At 38.5% G+C, this 21,058-nt stretch overlaps 1 protein-coding gene and 1 long non-coding RNA gene across 2 annotated transcripts in view; one reads left to right on the top strand and one right to left on the bottom strand.

Annotated features, from left to right (window-relative positions):
* Positions 1–1,555: 1,555 nt before the first annotated feature.
* On the bottom strand, positions 1,556–16,523 carry LOC116463135 (F-box only protein 30). Its single transcript, XM_032146099.2, has 3 exons — positions 16,401–16,523; positions 6,177–8,226; positions 1,556–1,832 (listed from the first exon to the last, which is right to left on the bottom strand). The coding sequence occupies exons 2-3, from the start codon at positions 8,208–8,210 to the stop codon at positions 1,629–1,631; spliced, it is 2,238 nt and encodes a 745-aa protein (XP_032001990.1). The 5' UTR covers positions 8,211–8,226; positions 16,401–16,523; the 3' UTR covers positions 1,556–1,628.
* Positions 16,524–16,820: 297 nt separating this feature from the next.
* LOC131382478 (uncharacterized) overlaps positions 16,821–21,058 on the top strand; it is a 54,578-nt gene continuing 50,340 nt past the window's right edge. The window contains exon 1 of the long non-coding RNA XR_009211984.1: positions 16,821–17,226. This is a non-coding gene — a long non-coding RNA (uncharacterized LOC131382478). The remainder of the gene's footprint in view (positions 17,227–21,058) is intronic.

The following is a 21,058-nucleotide window of genomic DNA, read 5'->3' as shown; positions in this document are numbered from 1 at the left end:
CAGCAAAACTTTAAAAGGCAGAGTTATATTTTATGGTATTTAATATCTTTTTTCTGTTTTTTTTCACAGAAATAGAAACTGTTTATTCAATCTCACAGTTGAAAAAGAAATTTTAAGCACTGAGAAATAAGTATTCTACTATTTAAAATGACTGGTGAGGCAAAACAAATGCTCTATTTTTCAACTGTACTAAGGACTTGATCCAACCAAAACAAATCTTAAGCTTCAGAACTCTCTAATGCCCAAGGAACGCCTCTGCCTGATTGCCATATAAGGGAATCAAGAACCTAGTAATCGTGGAGTACTCTCAGGGACAAATGTGGGAAGGGAGGACACAACAGAGTTTTCACAATTTTAACAAGTAATCTGTCACCATTTCAGACTACCAAATGCTAATTTACTTAAGACAAATTATTTAAGTATATATCCCCACCTTTGTTTCTAAATACTGATATATTCATTTTTTAAGCAGACCACATCAGGTTAATAATGGTATAAATCAATTTGAAAACTATAATAAACTACTTCAAGAATAGGTATATTTTTCCATTATACCTTGATCATTATGCAAAGATGCAATTCTTACTTTCTTGGTGGTGAAGCCTATGGGAAATTAACTTGGAAATGTTACAAAGAGATTGTCAACCAAGACAGGTTTCTACATTATTGTCATTTTACAAAGATAACAAATTTCACGTTTTTAAATGTCTTAAAACAACATAGTTGTAATGTTTATAAACATCAAAAGGCAAACATTTAATAGTCAAGCCCTTTGCATTCTGAATATTTGAAATTTATACAATACGCCCAATTCAAACTTAAAATGAGGTATATTTTAAAACATTAGATAACTAGCAAATATGTAATACCAGGAGCTGTTTCAAATTAAATTATATTCACAGGCTTGCTTTTTGTTTGTTTGTTTTTGCTTTGTCCTGACATATAGTACATTGCGATCAGTCTTTGGATGTGGCATCTAACAAAAAAGAAAGCTGCACATGGTCACTCTGTGTGTTGAGTTGTAAGCATATGAGATAAAAACATCTTTGTGTATTATTTTTAAAACATGATAAACTGCATTACCAAACTTTATGATTTTACATATGTAAGTATATATTAGAGATCATTTGTGCATTAATAATTGTATAGGGAAGCACTAAAAAACAAAAACATTATAATGATTTTATGGCAGTGCTTAAATTCAGAATATTTTTATATGAAAAACCTATGCTGTAAAAAATCTGAATCAAAGTTTTGCTTTTTGATTGCATGGGTTGCAACCCACAGAAAACAACAAATAAATTGGTCAGGATTTTTTTAGTTTAAGAAGCAAAAATTTAAGAACCAAAATATGCACACCACTGAAAATACTAATTCTTAAAATTATGTAGCTAAAAATTAAATCACCCTGTCCAGCAAGTTCCAAGAATTTCACACATTTCAAACATTAAGGCAACTTTTTCCAACTAAACAGTACTTTATAAAAATAGATGTCACTTCAAAACATTATATACACAGTGACAATAAATTTAGCTAATTGTAATATTTAATACATTAATAAAAGTTTCACATATTACAAAGAAATTATACTAGGTGCTTGCATATATGTGCAAGTAAAATTACAACTTTTAAAGTACAGGTTTTAAAACTGAGCGTAGTGAACGTCCTTCTTTAGTGAGTTCTCGTGTCACACACATACACGGCAAAGGGATTGCTTCCTCCCGTTTCTCGACAACATTGTAACTGCATTTCTTCAAGTGGTCTGCCATGCTTAGGATGTCAGCAAATTTCCATTCATTAACAGAACAAAATGCAGTACTAAATCGCCATACCTACAAGAAAATTCTACTTTAGATTTAAACAAGTCAATTTGTAGAGAATCAAACACACTTTTTGCTCCTACTGCATACATTTCTGCCATTATAGAAGCATCCAATATAAACTTTCAAATAGCAATAAAATTAAAAATTGGTAAATCCTTTTGGATACAAATATATCTGTCAAATATTTATAAGGTAAATCACTTCTATGACATTATGACTTCAATAAATTTAAAAACAATAAAAGACAAAACTCAGTATTAAAAATCACACCCAATCTGCCTTACTAAATGATTTTTAAAAAATCAAAACTGCACAAATTCAGAGCAATTTCCTAAAATATTGTATACTACACACTATTCTTTCATACTCTCCAATTGGCTATCTAGAACTAATCACACTGTGGAGATACTGACAATGCAAGTGTTATTTTTCTTCTCCAAGTTTTTCTCTCCCATTCCTGTTTATAATATCAGTACTAAAAAATACCCTAGAATATTGTGTGCCAAGGCAAGCTTATTTTTCCGCTGTGCACAAGTACTAAAGGTACTTAGTGATATTCAAGTACTTCAATTTGTTCAAAATGGCTCTGGAATTTTATATAAAAATAATATTTGTAAAGTGGATCCTATTTTAGTCCATATCATTGTAAAACACGTTTCTAGGCAAAATACTCACCTGCCATCCCTATTCATTTCTGTAGGTAAAAATATTAGCTACTTCCCCTTTTGTCCACCCAACAGCTCTAGGCCCTGAAGTACTGTCAAATTATTAGTCCAGCAAACACTGTGCCCCATGCCCCTCATCTTTACAAATGAAACATAAAGCTACCTGAACGTAAGTAACAAGCATGAATGCAGAGCAGGACAGACCTAGATAACAAGCATGAATGGGGCAGGACAGGCCTAGCCATGCCTGCTAAGTTTATCAACAGGCAAATGTCTAATTAGGGAACAATTTACACACGTTGAACAGCAGATGCTTTAGAACAAGCTTGTCTAACCTGGGGCCCGTGGGCAGCATGTGGCCCAGGACGGCTTTGAATGCAGTCCAACACAAATTTGTCAACTTTCTTAAAACGTTATGAGATTGTATGTGTGTGTGTGTTTTGTTTGTTTTGTTTTTTTAGCTCAGCTATCGTTAGTGTATTTTATGTGTGGCCCAAGACAATTCTGTTTCTACCAATGTGGCCCAGGGAAGCCAAGAGATTGGACACCCCTGCTTTAGAAAGGGGCAGATTTAAGAAAAACCCTCAGCATTTATTGCTTCTCAGGAAAGCATGGTAATGTCTTCTCAGGGTGGCTAGATGTCTTCAAATTTTGTGGGAAAACAATTATTTGTCAACTAGCAATAGAAAGTCCCCATTGTTCAGCACAAGGGTACCCCCTATACTCCTTAGGATTATGATCAATTACCCTTTATGGAGTAATTTCCCAGGAGTCAGTGAAGGCCTAGTGATAGTAGAGATGTCACTAGCCTCCCTTACCATTCCCCATGCTCACAAAGCTACAAAAGGAATTAGGACTTTTCTTTAAGCTTGGCAGGTGAATTAGCTGAAAGATTCAATGGAAACAGGCAGTCTCTCTACTTCCATACAACTGAGAGTCTGGTGAAACAAACTCAGGAAAAGCAGGCAAAAGAAAATGTATGACTCCCACCTGCTGATGACAAGGTTTCTTAGTAATGGATCCATCTTTCATTCAAGTATGCATCAAGTATTTACTCAGTGCCTACTACATAGTAGGTGCTATGCAAAGCAGTATTTTGGTTCCCTGAGAGTCCCACTTCTCAAAGAATTTACAGTCTAGTGACTGAAACTGACAATTCATCAATCAATTTCTTTTTTTTTTTTTGAGACGGAGTCTTGCTCTGTCACCCAGGCTGGAGTGCAGTGGCGCAATCTCGGCTCACTGCAAGCTCCGCCTCCCGGGTTCACGCCATTCTCCTGCCTCAGCCTCTCCGAGTAGCTGGGACTACAGGCGCCCGCCATCACGCCCGGCTAATTTTTTTTGTATTTTTTAGTAGAGACGGGGTTTCACCGTGGTCTCGATCTCCTGACCTCGTGATCCGCCCGCCTCGGCCTCCCAAAGTGCTGGGATTACAAGCGTGAGCCACCGCGCCCGGCCTCATCAATCAATTTCAAAACAGCTCAGTGAGTGCTTTAGTAGAGGTGTATTACCACAGGAACACAGAGCAGTGCAACAACTTGTCAGGTTATGGGTCCCAAGAAGCTATCTTCAGGAGGTAAAACCTGAAGAGTAAGCAGGACATAGCAAGAAAGATGAAGATCACAAGATTGAGAAACCGGCTTCCTAAGTCAGTTAGTTGGCCAGCTTACTTAACCTCTGTTTCTTTGTCTGTAAAATGGGAACAGTGGATTATATAAATTAATACAAGTACTAATGCACACTGAGTAGCATATTGCAGATGCTCAAGTGTGAGAATTAGGGATGGCATATTTTAAAGACTTAACGCAAGAAAAAACATCAGGGAACTGTAAGTAAATCAATGCGGTTACAGTATAAAATGACAGGAGGAAAGTGAAAAGATAAAGATGAGATTATGAAAAGTCTCAAATGTTTTATTAAGGAGCTGGGCTCTATCCAGGGGTGATGAACAAATATTAAGGAAGTTTTTAAGCACTGTAGTGACAGTGTAAGAATTATATTTAAGAAAATATACATCACATTAGCTCTTGTGTAGAGAATATATTGGAGAAGGGCCCAAATGGAAGTAGGAACCCAGTTAGAAGGAAGCTGTTGTTGTAGTCCAGGAGACAACTAAAGTTGGGACTGAACTTGGGAAATGGCAGTGGAAACAGAAAAGCAAACCTGAGAGGTTTCAGGACTTCATGATTATCTGAATAAAAATAAAGAGGGGAGAAAAAGCAGCCAACTCCTAAATTCCTGGTTTAGGAAACTTGGTGATGATGGTGCCACTTTCTCAGACGAAGAGGGGGAGGACTGGAGTAGGTTGGATATGTTGAGTTTGAGAAAGCTGTAGGGTAATCAAGTGGTAACGTCCAGTAGATGCTTGTATATAGTGGTTGGGAGTTCAGTGGAGCAAATGGCTAGGATACAGATGTGTGACTAATATACAAATGATGGCGAGTTAAATTTGAAGAGTAGGTGAGATTTTCTGCAGGAATGATTATAGAATCCCCCCAAAAAATTTCACTCCATATGTCAATACTAGTAGGCAAAGATAAAAAGAGGCCATATTAAGACTGTCTCATCCCAAAGAGAAGATACAAAATCATATGGAAAACAAAAATACACACAAACACAAGCAGTAGAAACTTTCTGCCATCAGAAATTCCCTTTGGAAAAAAAAATCATGAAACAATTTGTGTGATCATTTATTGGTCAAGGCCTCAGGGAAACCAAGTGGATGTAGTATTCTGAAAAATCAGTGCAATGAATGAAAGAAAACATAAAGGTGCTACGAATAAAGTAACCAGAGTTTGAATGCTGTGCAGCTAAATGTAAAGTTTATCACAATTGTTTCCACTTTAGAAAATGTAAAAGTTTCATATTATAAGTGTTCAAAAATAAAAAAAACACCTTCAATCAAAGATATCTGTAAGGCCTTCCAGTTCCTACTGAGTAGTGCCAAATAGAAGCTGAGCAAAAGTAGGGTATCACAGAAGGAAAATGGTGTAGCTTGGATTTGCTTAGGTCTGCCTAAATCTCCAGCTTAGTTTCCAACACAGTATGCATCACTCCTTTGGACTCTACTAAACCCAGAGTCCCCACTCAAAATATCAAATCCTACTGCCCTACTCTGTTCTCACAGCGGCCTAAAGCATTTCCTCATTCATCCATTTATGTTCCTTATTCCCCATATCATATACTCCTCTGGTCACTTTAATATATGACCATAGTAGTAGTTGTAACTTATTCTCGTCTCTTGCTATTTAGGTTATACCCAAAACAACCAAATCGTAGGAACAAAATTGCCATAGAATGGAGAGACAATTACAAGCAGGAAACAAACCCTGTTCTTGCTTCCTCCATTATCTTATGGTGCACATTTTTCAGATGGAGTCCAAATTAGAAGATGGCAACATGGACCCAAACAGAGTTGTTATAGAAAAACTGAGAAACATAAGTGGTCTCTGCCACATTAGATTATAATCTAGTTCTAGGAAATCAGTAGTAAACCTATAATTATGGCAAACAATTTTAACTATCCTAGTTCATTATTAATTACCATTAAGAAAAAGTCTGTCATCACACTGATTTAGTAAGTTTTAGGGAATGGTCAATTTCTCAATAAGATATTAATTGTATTAATTCAGCAGTATTATTAAAGGCCTCTTTATGTCAAATAAGAGGTTGTAAAGATTACACTAACCTTTTCTTTTATCTGCCATGATGAATTTCCTTCTGGATACTTCCTTTTCCCCCACTGCAGTATGACCATGCCACGAGACTGAAGCAGGCTGCCACACACATCCCTCATTAACTTGGATACACATGAGAGCTGGCACAAGCTGAAGCCATCGAGAAAGCCTGCAATATGCTGCAGGACCTCAAAAGGAAGACTACTTAGATGGTCATTATGCAATCCCAACACACAGTTTCTAGCAGGCTCCACTAATACTGTAGATACACATGGCTGAACTCCAAATGACCTCAAATGGCGGTCATGTATAATCTTCGCTCCTTGTATTGATGGACAAAATCTACGCTGAGAATAGGTACAACCATAGTAAGCTAAAGGGCACCTCTGTTCCATCCAGCCATTGAGTCCAGCATGAATGTCACCATGCACATTCTTAAAATGGGAAGAAAATTCTTTCCTTCTAAATAACTGTCCACACACAAAGGTAAACATTGAACGCTGCTTGGGTTGGTACCTAGCGACACATTCCAATACTAAATCCAGCCCAAGTGTCTGAAATGGACTTGGATTTGAAAGCTGTGGATTGGCATGATCACAAGCTGAAGCTGAAGCTATCTCCCCAACCATTGTACTTGTAGCTAATATTGCAGATGGAAGTGAAAAAGTCTGAGTCCCAACGTCAATATGATAAATATCAGCCATGCGGCTATCAGATATACCCCTCCCTCCTGGAGAATCTCCTAGACAAAAAAGCAATGCTGCTGTGATCAGATCTATTCCTTGGAGGCCCATGGGATCTTCTGCAACTTCCAAATCTGATGTATCTACTGCTTTATCTTCCTTTGGTTTAGACCAACATGAATTAGAAAGAAAAGTGAATGAAGGAGCATGACTGAAAGATAAGACATCCACATTCTTCAGGTCCCCTAAGTCTACTTTTTTCCAACACAATTCACCTTCATCCTCATCATCTGGCATGAGGATATGCTGAACTGTGCCATTAGGCAAAGCACTGGACGGTATTATTTCCCTAAGTTGTGCTGCCACCACAAGTGAGCTGGAAGGTTTTGAAGTGCCATCTGATGATGCCACACAGTCTCCATTTGCTAAATTACTTTGTTTTGAATCACCATGTAAATTCTGATTCTGGTCTATGCCCTGGGTACATATATTTTCCAAAGGAAAGCCATTACAAAGAGCAGAAGTGTCATAAGAATTTGTATTCAAGTCACATAATAAATCACTTGAACCATTTTGTTCAGACTGGGCATTCTGATTTGTGTCATTGTAGTCAATTCCACCTACTGCTCCTATCTCCTCCTCATAAAGATGATCTTGGTCTTTCAAGTTTTGATCCTCTAAGCTTTCTCTCACATTTTGCTGTTCATCCATGTCATTTGGGACACTTGTATTTAACATGCCAATGTCTCTTGTAGCAGTATTCAGGATATCCAAAGCAGCAGCCAAACTTCTGGTTGTTTCTACAGTAGCTTGATAAAGTGCACCATAAGATTCTTCATTAACAGACACCAAACCATTAGTATGTGGTATTTCTGGGACACTTGATTTAACTGAGATTTGTTCTCTAGGTTTGGATACTTTATCAGTTGCTTTTGACATCATGGTGGCTACTTTGAGGGATTCTAAGAGCATTCTTTGGTCTTGAAGAGCCAAGGCCATATCCAATTGTGCCACTTCATCGACATCTCTGCTTAGATTTTCATATGATTTCCGGTCTGCATAACTAACTGGCCATCGATTCCATTCCATAGTACAGCACACCACACTTGCAGGACACATTTCTAGATGTTCAGCAACTTTATTTCGGGCCATGGTAAATGGACATCCAAAGTCACTATTTAAGCAAGGCACTCGTTCAAATGGACATAAAAGTCGATGCTCATCAGCTTTACAAAAATGGAAAACTGCACCACACACCAATGGACAACCAATCAAATCACAGGAAATCCCTGGCTCTGGCCTGGTCATGCACCGTCTACTGACACAATTCACACAATGGGAATGCTGCAGCTCCTCCTCCATAATGGCCAGTCCAGCTCTGGTTGATGAAATGGAAAAAGATAAGAAATTAGCCAAAAAATTGTTGATTTTTCAAAATTGTTTAATAATTAAATCGCTAATGTATCTAATATCTTGGTTTATTTTAGGATGACATATATAAAATAAACATACTTAACCAGTTAATTTTACATATAATCAATGTCTTGAAAGGATGTAAGCACTTATACTCTAGTAACAATTCAATACTGTAGAATGTCAATAAGGGCTCATTTTTATATACTATGTAACAATATGCCTAAAAGGGCAAAAGTTTCAAAATATACTATTTAAATTCTAATACTGTGTATTATATAATGTTAAAAACAAGTTAATGTGTATTTTAGATTTCAGGGTATTTTCACTTTTACCTTTCTAATTTCAACTAAACTGATTTTGATTGTACCCCACATTTCAGAGATCTCGTATTACTAAAAGAAGAATATGAATTTCATGAATATATTTAAAACTTTCTTAGAAGTTTTCTTTTTATTCCTTCTAAATGAATTCATTTAAGATTTCATCTATTGATCCCTCCTTCTATATATGCCTTAATAAATTCTGCAACAAATTAAATAAGTCTTAATTAGAACATCAAGGAATTTATCCAGAAAATAAAAGTTCCAGCTTAAGCTCTGTGGCTGTGGGCAAATCAGTTACTTTTGAGGGCCACATTCATTCATTAAACGCCTATTTATTGTTTAACTATCATGGACCATGCACTGTGTTTGGTGTGGCAATATAAAGATTAGCAAGTCACAGTGCCTCCTCTCAAAAAGCTACAGCAGGATGTCAAAGACAGTAAAAAGTGTATCTCGTTTTTATGTGGTCAATTTGACAGATGTAAAATGGTACCAATAGAGAAGATAATAATCAATATGAGTAGGGATTAGAGGATAAATCACAGTAGTCTTGAGACAGAAGTCTTAAGTACGGGACAGTAAACTGGTAAGAGAGGCATTCAATGCAGAAGTAATAGCATATGCAAATACAGAAAAGCATGAATTAGCAAAACCTCAAGTTCACTAGCATTGTTGGATCACAGGGAAAAATGCAAGGTATCTGTAAGAGATGAGGCCAGAAAGGAATAAGGCAAATCATGATGAGTGCTTTATGCTGCTCCAAAGAGTTCACACTTTTACAGCTGGAAGTCACTGAGAATTTTAAGCAGAGAAATAGTTGTATAAAACAACATGAACGGATTACAGATGTCTAATGGTCTTCCCTGCTTTAAAATTTCCATCATAACTTTTATAAAGAAAAGTTTTATATGAAAAATAGAAGTCTAACCATAATATATTGACTTAATTATAATTATTGAGCCTATTCAATGTATTTTTAGTATAATCAACTTCTTTACTGGCGTGTTTCCTATTAGCAATAAAAACTTTAAAAGATTATTTAACCTTTAAACACTAAAATAATAGTCATGGAGGCTCAAACCTGTAATCCCAGCACTTTGGGAGGCCAAGATAGGAGGGTCATTTGAGGCCTGTAGTTCAAGACCAGCCTGGACAACATAGCAAGACCCTGTCTCTACAAAACAAAAACAAAAAAATTAGCCAGGCATAGTGACATGCACCTGTAGTCCCAACTACTTGGGAGGCCAAGGCAGGAGGCTCAAATGAGCCCAGGAGATTGAGGCTGCAGTAAGCCATGATTGTGCAACCCTGCATTCCAGCCTGGGTGACAGAGTGAGACTCTGTCTCAAAAAATAATAATAATAACTGAAATAATAATATAATATCCCCCCTTTGCCACCATTTTTTTTTCTTATCCAGTCAAGCTTTCTAAAGAAAAACTGAAAACCACCAAAAAACTTCCAATCTCCTATATGTTCTTTAACTCTCTATTCTAGCCCTATTTTTACTACCCCTATTAAAACGGCTCTGCTGAGAACCTCAATACTAAATCTGGAGAGCATATTTTTCCAGACCCTATCTTCCTTGGCCATTGTATCGTGATGATGACTAATCCCTTATTTTGGGACTATTACATCCTCTTACTTTTCATGATGTCACTCCAGTCTTTCTCCTACCCTTAGTCTTCTTATTACTCAATAATAATTACTTAAAAATTGCATTTCTTCAGGGCTTGTGTCATTTTTTGCTTATTCTGTACATTCTCCCTGGGTGCTCTCATTTTCTCCAAAAGTTTCAATTACCACACATGAGCTGAAAATCCATCTATACATCCTGCCCAGATTCCTCTTTCAAACTCCTCTTCACTCTCTACAATGGATTACTTATGATATATTTCTACTTGTATATGGCATGGGCAACTCGGTTCAACATTTCCAAAATTAAATTACATAGTAGTAGACAAGAATTTTCTGGATAGGAAGGTGATTCTTAACCTGTTTTCTTCACCTCAGTGCATAAGAGATTGTTAACTCTCTGACATATTTTTCCACAAAATCTATCTCGGCTCCAGGTAACTAATTAATCACTCCTCAATTGCTATTATCTTTTTCTCCAGTTGAGGTATGAGTTTTCTCAAACTAGAATAACAAAAGTGTACCTGAATCATCATCAACAGAGCTTTTCTTGATTCAGTAGAAAAGTTCCAAGTTGTTATTATGTTCAATGATGTCAAAGAAAAGACAAGGTACACATTCAACACCAAACCTATATTTTTTAATTGTGGTAAAAATTACAAATTATGAGTTGAATACTTTTAAATGTTTATCTTCATAAATTTTAGATGTAAGTATAGAACTATATAACTAGACATACTAAAAGTCATACAGAAATAAAAGACTAATGACAAACAATTGTAAATTAACCAGACATTTAAAGAGAAACTTTATTAAGAATTACGACAAATCTTACTGAGTGATTAGATTGCGAAAACAGCTGTAGCTTTCTTATTCTGCAGGAACTAGACTGAGTTGATCTCACATGCTGAAGGTTACAAGCTTGACTGTTACTAAGGAAGAAACCTAAAAATATAAGCAGTTTCACCAGAAGTAACCAGTGCTCTCAGAACTTTTAGGGACACTTTATGTTACTGTACACACCATCACATGACACCACCAGGCAAAACATATCTTAAAAACATCACTTAATTCAAAAGTGCTTAAAATAGCAACTGCTTGAAACAGGGTCTGAGTTAAAAGCAAAAACAGCAATAATTTTCAAAGGTAGAAGGAAAAGTAGTCAAGCTTCAAATAAATAGTCTCTTTTACACTATCCATCCCCCTTGGAATAAGGTTTAAAAAAAGCATCCATAGCGACAAGTTCATAACATTTATTATTTTCTGAAGTAGACTTAGAAGGAAGAGAGAACAGTAATTATGTACCTATTTTATCCTTCTTTACACATCTTTATAACAACCTGGAGGAAACTGAGGTTCACAAAGAGTAAGTGATCTGTCCAAGGTCATCTACCTAGTAAGTGGCAGAGCTAGGACTGTATGTTCTAGCTCCACATCTGATCAACATCCATGGACAATAACAGGTATGTTTACTTATAAAAGTTTAAAAAAATAAGGCAGCACTTCTGTAACTGATGATCCAATGTTAAGATGTTATGTGAAGAATGGAGATTACACAACTTTGCTTGTAGTTTATCCCAACACTTAATCACTCCTGTGGTCAAGAAAGTCTTTTGGTCCCTTCCAATTATAATAGCATTTTACTCTGCTTTGAATATATGTTTTAAATTATTTGAAGAATAATTTACATAGATAATGCTCAGTATAAGTGTATGGAACAACAATATATTACTAAATTTAACAATTCTTAAAATAGTCATACAAACAAGGAGTGAATTTCAATTCCATTTTCCTATTAACTATATTAAGAAAAAAGTTAAGAAAATATAGTAGTCAATACTCAGAGTACTCTGGGAATAGAATCCTCAGCTTCAGAATTTAAAACTCTCCTAGATTCATCCTCTTCCTAATCAAGACCACTACTATCAAATTAAACATGCCTTTTTAAAGTATTTTGAAATTGCGTGTAAATCTTGTAAAACAGGTTTAAAAACATCAATCTCTTATTTATCAGTTAACAGTGACACAGTAGGCACAGTAGAAAACAACTAACATCTCTAATAATTTACACTTGAATTTAAATTGTTGGAAAAGTTTCGCTGGACCAGAAAATATCAGTAAATCATCAAATGTTTTCAATTCTTTCAATTTTCTCTAAGAGAAGTTCTTTGCCAACTCATACTCTGTAACTGACAAGCAATTCATCAAAATAGTTCTAAGACATGGCATTTTCCGGTATAATGAAATGAGATCTTGTCATTAAAGGCATAAATATATTGCCCTCAAAAAAGCACTTTTAAAAAATTCATTAAAATACATAAGGAGGTAAGTAAATACAAAGAAGTACAAATTAGCATGATTTTAAAATATAAGAGTCATCTAATGTATTCAAAATAACCTGCTGCCTCAAGGCTGTTCCTAATGTCTGCCTCTACCTCTAACACACAGACACAGACACACATCCCTTTTCCTCCCCACACGCCCCTGCTGCCTCAACCCTAAGTCTTGGCTTACCTGTTACTTTTCCACATACGCCAAAGACAAGGTACCAAGACAAGGTACGGATCCCATATTGTGTGTACTCATTACACACAGTCTTTTTCCTTGGTAATACTAGTGACAACTCTAAGTCAGTCATCATTCTGTTTAATATCTATTTCCACAGGAAAGCTATAAGCTCCATGAAAGTCAGAATCATCTCTGTCTCATTCATTCTTATGTTCCCTACATTCAAAATTCTGCCTCAATTAGAGACTCATTTGTGTTAAATACACGATGAATTATAATATAATAATGAAACGGACAAATGAGATTCTTCATTTCACGGAAAACTACATATTCCACATAAAAATACCTTACAGATCTGGCATCAATCAAACTGAATCAAAATTACTTCACTGTACTGGCCATAAAAAGTCAATGGTGCTCAAACACATGTTGAGCACGTAAGTAATATGTTCCAGGTATTATATATGGAGTAGGACAAATCATCTCAAAAAAAGCAAACCAAAGAAAGTTAGTTTCAACCTTCCATTGTTTTAAAATCTTAAATAATAATAATATGAGAAACACAGGAGGAAGCATTTACCTTATATTTTTCCACTATTTTAATTCCCTAATCAACCCTGCAGATCAATTACTGGAAAAAAAAAATGAATATAGAAGCACTGGGTTCAAAAAGAAAGGAAGGGATTAAGGTCTGCACATGCAAAGGTGCCCGAATAGGGTAGAGAGTGAGAAAAATAAGTTCAAAATAGGAAGTGCTATCAGCCTACAGCTTAGTATTACAATTAACATGGTATTAGATAAAATATACGTAAAACAGTAATATACTGTTCCAATGTAAGCCTGATATAAAACTATAGACAGATTTGTTCAATTAATTAACTATTACTACAAGTTAAGTCCACAAATGAAATTTCAAATTTGGCAATCAGTTATAAGCTCTTCCAGTGCAAATCTCATCCCTCGTAAAGTCTAGAGGTATTAGTGCACGGTACCTCTGCTGACTGATCTGTTTATCAGGTGCACTCAGCTTTAAAAATCCTAATAAATCTATACCCTAGTTAGGCATCTTATCTTACTGTTTAAAAAGAGTTGGGGTTGGGGGGCGGTGGTTAGACAAAATCAAAAAGATATTATCCTTAAATTCCCAACTCAAAGCACTAGCTTTCAGTCCCAAATGGCTAAATGGATTACAATATGTACATTCTTTTATTAAACTTTCGTTCTTTTTATTTATAAAATGGATGACCTAATTATATGGACTTTTTTCACGTTTTATTGTTCCAGATATATTAAAACATGTATCTTTCATTTCTAAATAGAGTCATGGTCATGAGTAGCTTATTCTAAAGCGAAATCTAACTAATTGCAATGTTCTCCACTAAATAAGTAAATGAAATCATAGACTTACATGGGAAATTGAAATAGTATTAATAAATATTTAATACTCGGACTAGAACCTATTTGAGATACTCAGATAAATAATCCACCCAAATGGTAGAACTCAGTTTATTAAAACAGGTAACATGACATGAGGGAATGGGCTTCCAAGGAGTCTCAGCTTAGTGACCTTGAGGCAACTACGTTACTCTGGAAACAATCTAGAACTTTATAAAGATTGTTTACAATTATGTGTCCAACAGGATATAAACATGTAGTTCTCAGAAACCAGGTGTACTTCGATTTGCACAACAGCCACACTTACATACACAAAAATTGTACGTGTAATTATTCTTATGAGATCATTAATTAAATGCAATCCTATGAGGAACTACCTATTAATAACATTACCCATTCTTTAAAAAAAAGAAGATTTTCACAGACTGGGTTTTGACTGATCCGCTTGTCTGTATCTAACATCTAGCTACCTAAAATATAGAAGCAACTTGCCTAAGGCCAATCTCCTCTATTTCATCACACTGAATTTGAATTTAATATATATTTTATACAGCCTTTGACTCAATTGTTTTATGTCAAAAAATTCTACAAATACAATGACATTCCATAATATGTACTAACTCCTTTTATCAAATAAGCAGTCTTAGGAACTGAATTAAAATATTTATCCAAAATCATACAGAATAGCATAGGGCTTATCCTTTAAAATATTCACATCTTAGAAACATGTTATATCAAACAGTGAGCATTAACCAGTGCCTATTTTGGTGACCTTAAAGTACCTCTCTATACACGTTAGCATTACTTATATAATATTGCTTTTTAATGATATTATTAGGACACTTTTTAGAAGAAGTCTTCCAGTGCTAGACCGGGAGAAATACTGGATTGAAATTAAATACCTAGTACACTTGGTATACATTAAAGTTTGACTATATTCGAAACTTCAGTTATCTTACAGCATTCACGAAACTCCACCATTTCCAGAATTCAAAAAAAAAAAAAAAAGTTACGTCAAGGTATTAAAGTGCTAGGTAAAAACAAATTGGCAATTTAAAAAGTTAGCAAAACACCATGTTATCCCCAATTAAACTTTTGTGATGAGAAACAGTGACTAAGCATGAAGAAGAGTGATTCAGCGGAAACCGCATATTGAAATCTAACCCTCTGAAAAATCCTAAAGGTTTATTTTATGCTGCTCTTTTCCTTTTGCCATGTCAACAATTGGACTGCTTTGGAAAACCTTAGTATGAGCGAATGCAAAACCTGTTAATATAATTTCCATAGGTCTCTAAAGAACAAACAGTATTGAAACTTAGCAAATGGAAATTAAAATTTAAAAAGTTTGGGATTTTGTATTAAAAGAGTTTTAAATTAATCTACACCGATATCAGAATGCCCATAAATAACTTCATCTTGGATCAGAGTCAACGAAGTAATCATGGAATAAAAGGTCAATTCGTTCCCAAGCATCTTTTATCTGGGACTTACGACAGGGCTCAAACAGAAAAACAAGAGAAAGGGAGAGGGAAATGGAGTACTAGGACCTTGGTAAACACATACTGTTCTGCCTCTTTGCCTCTTTACTCCCAAATATACCCGTTAAAAACATACTGGCAGATTACTTTGAATTCAGCACGCGCTCTATAAACCCCTTCCAAGCAAAGGAGTTCTAAGGCGCAGATCTTGGAACAACACAAATAACCTCGGGTCTGCAAAATAAGGAAGTTTTCCTTTAATAAGGACCGAGGCTAAGGCTAAGATCCTCTCACTTCCATGAATGGCAAAGTTACCAACTTTGCTCATCCCGTGCAGACAGTGGATGATGCCTCCCCAGTCTTACTTTAACCCATTTGTCCCCAAAAAACCCAAGTTTCTAAAAGCCAGACGGAACGAGAAGCTTAGGGTTCCTTAAGTTTAACTCCTCCTTCGTCCCTTCCCAATACACAGACACACAAACTGCGGGGGTCACGGAGGTCGGTGCCCTCGGGGCTTGAGTCGCCATTTGCTGACCTCAACGGCTGGCCCGGCATGCGGCCCGGCGAGGACACCAGCGCCGCGGACGCCCTCTCAGCGCGCCCGGACGGCCGACCCGGGACGCGCACGGACCGGGGTCGGCCGCCTTTCCTCGGCTCCAGGCCGCGTCCGTCAACCCCACGGCCACCAGCGCCAGCGCCTCGGTCCCGGCCGCGGGCCTCAAACTGCCCGGCCGCCGCCTTCGTCCCCGCCGCAGCGCGGACGGCGCCGGCCTCCCCTGCGGGCCTCCAGACACTCACCGGCCGGCGCGGCCGAACCGCGGCCCAGGCCCTAGATGCCCTGGACGCCGTGCCCAGCTGCTCCGCTCTGTCCCGGCGACGCTCTGTGCCCCACACAGCCGTCCGAACCGCCTCCTCCGCCCCTCTTCCCAGCCGGGCCGCCGCCTTTTCTCTTCTCCCGGCCTACTCCAGAGGCAGCCGCCCTCCTCGCGCCCCGCCCCGCTGCGCCCCGCCCACCCGGCCAGGCTTCGGCCGACAGCTGGGCGGGGACGCGCACGCATGCCCGGCGTGGACGCGCACGCCGCCCTCTGACCCCGCAGCGACGTGGCTAGAGTAGGGTCTGAAGAGATCTCCCACTGTGGAGAGTACTGTCGTTGGATTCCCGCGGCGCCCCGTGAGGCTCCGCCTCGGCGGTGCTACCAAACCCTGTTCGATTTTAGAATCGTACATTCCTAGAGGGAATCCTAGACCCCTCATTTTACACTTGAGGAAACAGGCCCAAGTAGCATGACTTGTTCGCGCCGCTAGCCGAAGGAGCAGCAGCCCCGATCCCTTGACTCCGGGGCACTGCTTTCCCTTTAGCTCATTTTTGGAGGAAATGGGTCAGCCCTTGCTCGACCTTTGGTGATTGCCGCCACAGGCCTTCCCGCCGGCTAACTCAGCGTGCCCAAGTCCCGAGACTTAGTGCCAGGACGGTGCTGTGACCCGTTATCCTCTGTCGGGTTTTTCCAACCCCCGGGAGAGCTCAGCCCTGGATCCCGGCGGGCGGCGGAGCCTCTCTGGAGCCCGGAAGGGACAGCCCATCAGGGTCTGCTTCTGTGAGGGACTGAGGCGTCATTCCGCGAAGGTAATTAGCTGGGGAGGGGGCTTGAAGCTGCTTTTGCAGTGTACCTTACATATGACTGGGGAGTAAAGAAATCCCACAGGGCTGTATCAAAGAATGGATGGATGTCCACGCCCCCGCTGCCACCACCAAGCCTTGGTCTACGGCCGAGAGACAGTGATTCCGAGCTCTGCGTGGTGGGAGCCGCTCACCTGCCCCCACCCCTCTGTCGGGGACTCCTGCCCACCCCTGTCGCAAGAGAATTACAACAAAGGGAAGATGGCTGTAATCCTGGCAGTGGGGATGGGGGCAGAGCCCGGAAAACACTGTTGTCATCCTTTTTGTGGTTGCAACTTTACCCTCTGCTCTTGTGCTTTGGGAAAGAGAGCTCACACATAACTTGCTATCCTACAGAGAAATGACTCTCAGACCTGTGGGTTTTTCAGATTCGTAAATTAAACAAAACAAAACAAAAACTGTGTTAGGAACTTAGATTACAGAGTAAAGGTTGATTCCTTAAATGATTAACTTTTTGAAAAATTATCTATTCCCCTTATTTTGCCTAATTTTGCTGCAGACAGGCTCTGGTCCTCGGTTCAGACCTTGAGAGCCACTGTCCAGAGACCTACATGGTCAGGATGGGGAAACAGGCAGGATGGCCCAGTGGGAGAAGATGTAGGTGCTGCTACCTATAGCCCCGCTCAATGCTCACTGTCCTGGATTGAGTCACAGACCTTTCTTTTGCTTTAGTTGTCCTCTTATAAAGGATCTAAAATAGATTGTCACTAGAGCCCTTTCCAGCTTTAAAATTCTGTGAATCTCTAATTATACTTATTGAGATCTGGGGCTTTACCTTTTACTAAGTCACCTAGCTGACACTAGGTCACCCTCACCCGCCTGAAGTTGAGTCATTCAGGCTGGAAACCTCATTGTCTTCTTTGTCCCTTCATCTCAATAATTTTCCATGTCCAGACAATTATGTAAAATCCTTTTTTTCTTTCACCTTCATCCCTAGTTACTGTTAAATCAAGTTTAGCCTAAAGCAGCCTCCTTACATATTTTACGTTCAGCCTAAAGGTTTCTGTGTACACCGTGAACTATAGTAAGTGGAGGAGTAAACAGACCATAGCCCACACCTCTGTCAATCTCTGAGTTTGGCCAATCAAATGTAGCCAGTTTTTCGAACCTTGTTCAAATATGGCAGACCCCAACCTGTAACCAGTCCAGCTGTTTCTGTACCTCAGTTCTGTTTTCTGTATGTCACTTTCCTTCTTCTGTCCGTAAATCATCTTCCACCATGTGGCTGCGCTGGAGTCTCAGAGCCTACTCTGGCTCAGGAGGCTGCCTGACTGGTGAATTGTTCGTTGCTCAAACTCCTTTAAAGTTAATTTGGCTGAAGTTTTTTTTTTTTTTTTTTTTTAACATTACTGTCTTAAACAAATTTGGATGTCTGCTGTTGCCTAATCAGTCCTTTCTCCTGCAGTGTCTCCTATCTCAAATCCCCTATCAACACAATTCTTCCTAAGACACCCATTTTATCTTGTTATTTTTATATTCACCTAGCTGGGATAATGTCTTTGTATGTGTATTAGGGTTCTCTAGAGGGAAAGAACTAATGGGATAGATACATATAAAAGGGAGTTTATTAAGTATTAACTCACACGATCACAAGGTCCCACAATAGGCCATCTGCAAGCTGAGGAGCAAGGAGAGCCAGTTTGAGTTCCAAAACTGAAGAACTTGGAGTCTGATGTTCAAGGGCAGGAAGCATCCAGCGTAGGAGAAAGATGTAGGCTGGGAGGCTAGGCCAGTCTAGCCTTTTCACGTTTTTCTGTCTGCTTTATATCCAAACTGCACTGGCAGCTGATTAGATGGTGCCCACCTAGATTAAGGGTAGGTCTGCCCTTCCCAGCCCACTGACTCAAATGTTAATCTCCTTTGGCAACACCCTCACAGACACACCTATGATCAATACTTTACATCCTTCAAGCCAATCAAGTTGACACTCAGTATTAACTGCCACAGTCTGTTTATGCTGCTATAACAAAATATTACAGACTGGGTAATTATAAATTACAAGAAACTATAATTATAAAGAAGAAAAATTTATTTTCTCACAATTCTGGAGGCTGGGAAGTTCAAGATCAAGGCACGGGCAGATTTGGTTGTCTGATAAACGTCCCATCTGTGCTTCTAAGATAGCACCTTGAACACCTCTTCCTCTGGAGAGGAGGACAGCTCTGTCCTCATAGCAGAAGTTGAAGGGACAAAAGTCAAATTCCCTTTGCCCAGCCCTCTTATAGGGGCACCTAATCCCATTCATTAGGGCAGAGCTCTTAAAACTCAGTCGCCTCCCAAAGGCCATACTTTCCAACACTGTTGCATTGGGGTTAAGTTTCAACATGAATTTTTGAGAAGGGGACAAAACCATTCAGACTATAGCACATGGCTATCTAGAGCCCATGAGATACAGTCTCAACTCCTGTCTTCAGTTGCTCAAAGTAAATCTTTCATTGTAGCCTGATTTGTTTCCTTCTTTTCTCTACCAAACACTATGCACAGTCCAATTCCAAGCCACCAGTGATTATACAGTATAATAATAAATCTGAGATTCCTCCTTCTTAACTATACAGCTCTAATACCATGTCCTCTGTGAGAGGACTCTGCAGCAAATACTATCTGTTTTGAGCACTTTTACATGTACCAAATGGCACTGTTACCTTTTTCACAAATCTATATGTGAAACATATGGATTCACATATAGATATTGGCTCACAGATTATCTCCCAAATTCATGGAAGCAGATTTTGCATCACTTTAATATCTTCCCCAACTATCTACTATAGTACCATGTACATTGTAGATGCTTAATGAATATTTGTCATTTGAAAAATAAAATGTTTACCTTTCCTGTCATTTCACCCCATCCTCATTTTCTGTGTATCTTCTATTTACCTTCTATTGGTGCCTTTCCAAGAGAATGTATCAAAGTGTAAGGTGAGCAGAAAGAATGCCAGAAATCACAAGTTTCTTTAAATATGCCCTCCTCTCTAATATACATGTATTTTGACATAGACTTCTAGAGGAAAGCTCTTATCTGTATGACTCAGCCACTCAAGGGAAGTGACGGGGACCCTGGAGATGTAAGATTTTTTTAAAAAAGGAGTAAAGGGCAATATTAGGTTTGACCTACCTGCTGCCTTAGAGGAAAGCCTTGCCTGCTCCTCACATCACACCACAAATGCTGTCACATACAGGCTTGGACAAGACCTAGTGGCTTTTTCTAGAGGCCATACCCAAGTTGAGGAAGGAATAAGAACTATAAAAATGACACCACAAATACAAAGCCTAGACACAAGACTAGACTGTAAGAGACAGAAGTTGTCAAAGAAAATAAATTCAGTTGCTAAATAAAGTAAATTCAGCAACCAGACAAATGGCTCTTCCCTTTGTTCAATGTTAGGGCAAACAGACCTATGTTCAAGTAGGTTTTCTTTTCCAACTAAACCAGCCTGTACTCAGGTAGCCCAGGGCCAAGGCAACAGATAAGTTAGGACTAAAGTCTAAGTCATGTTCTAATTAAGGAAAGGATCATTGCCAGAGACAAGTGTGATTGGGTGGGGGCTGATTTGCAGCTGTGAAATCATGGGACAATCAGAATTACCAGCTGGGACTGTGGTGGGAAATACCATTCCTCTTTTAAGATATGCTCCTACGGGATTACAAGAGAGAAAGAGCCGGTTTGAATCACCTAATTCCCAGAGCCTAGAATCTAGTAGCTATAATTATATTTCCTATATAAGTTCATTTGAAGTATGAGGAATATGATAATTAACATACAATTATATGATAATTT

Source organism: Hylobates moloch, unplaced genomic scaffold, assembly GCF_009828535.3.
Source record: "Hylobates moloch isolate HMO894 unplaced genomic scaffold, HMol_V3 SCAFFOLD_26, whole genome shotgun sequence".
NCBI lineage: Eukaryota > Metazoa > Chordata > Mammalia > Primates > Hylobatidae > Hylobates > Hylobates moloch.
The sequence above is the reverse complement of the archived record's forward strand: the minus strand, read 5'-3'. Positions and strand labels throughout refer to the sequence as shown.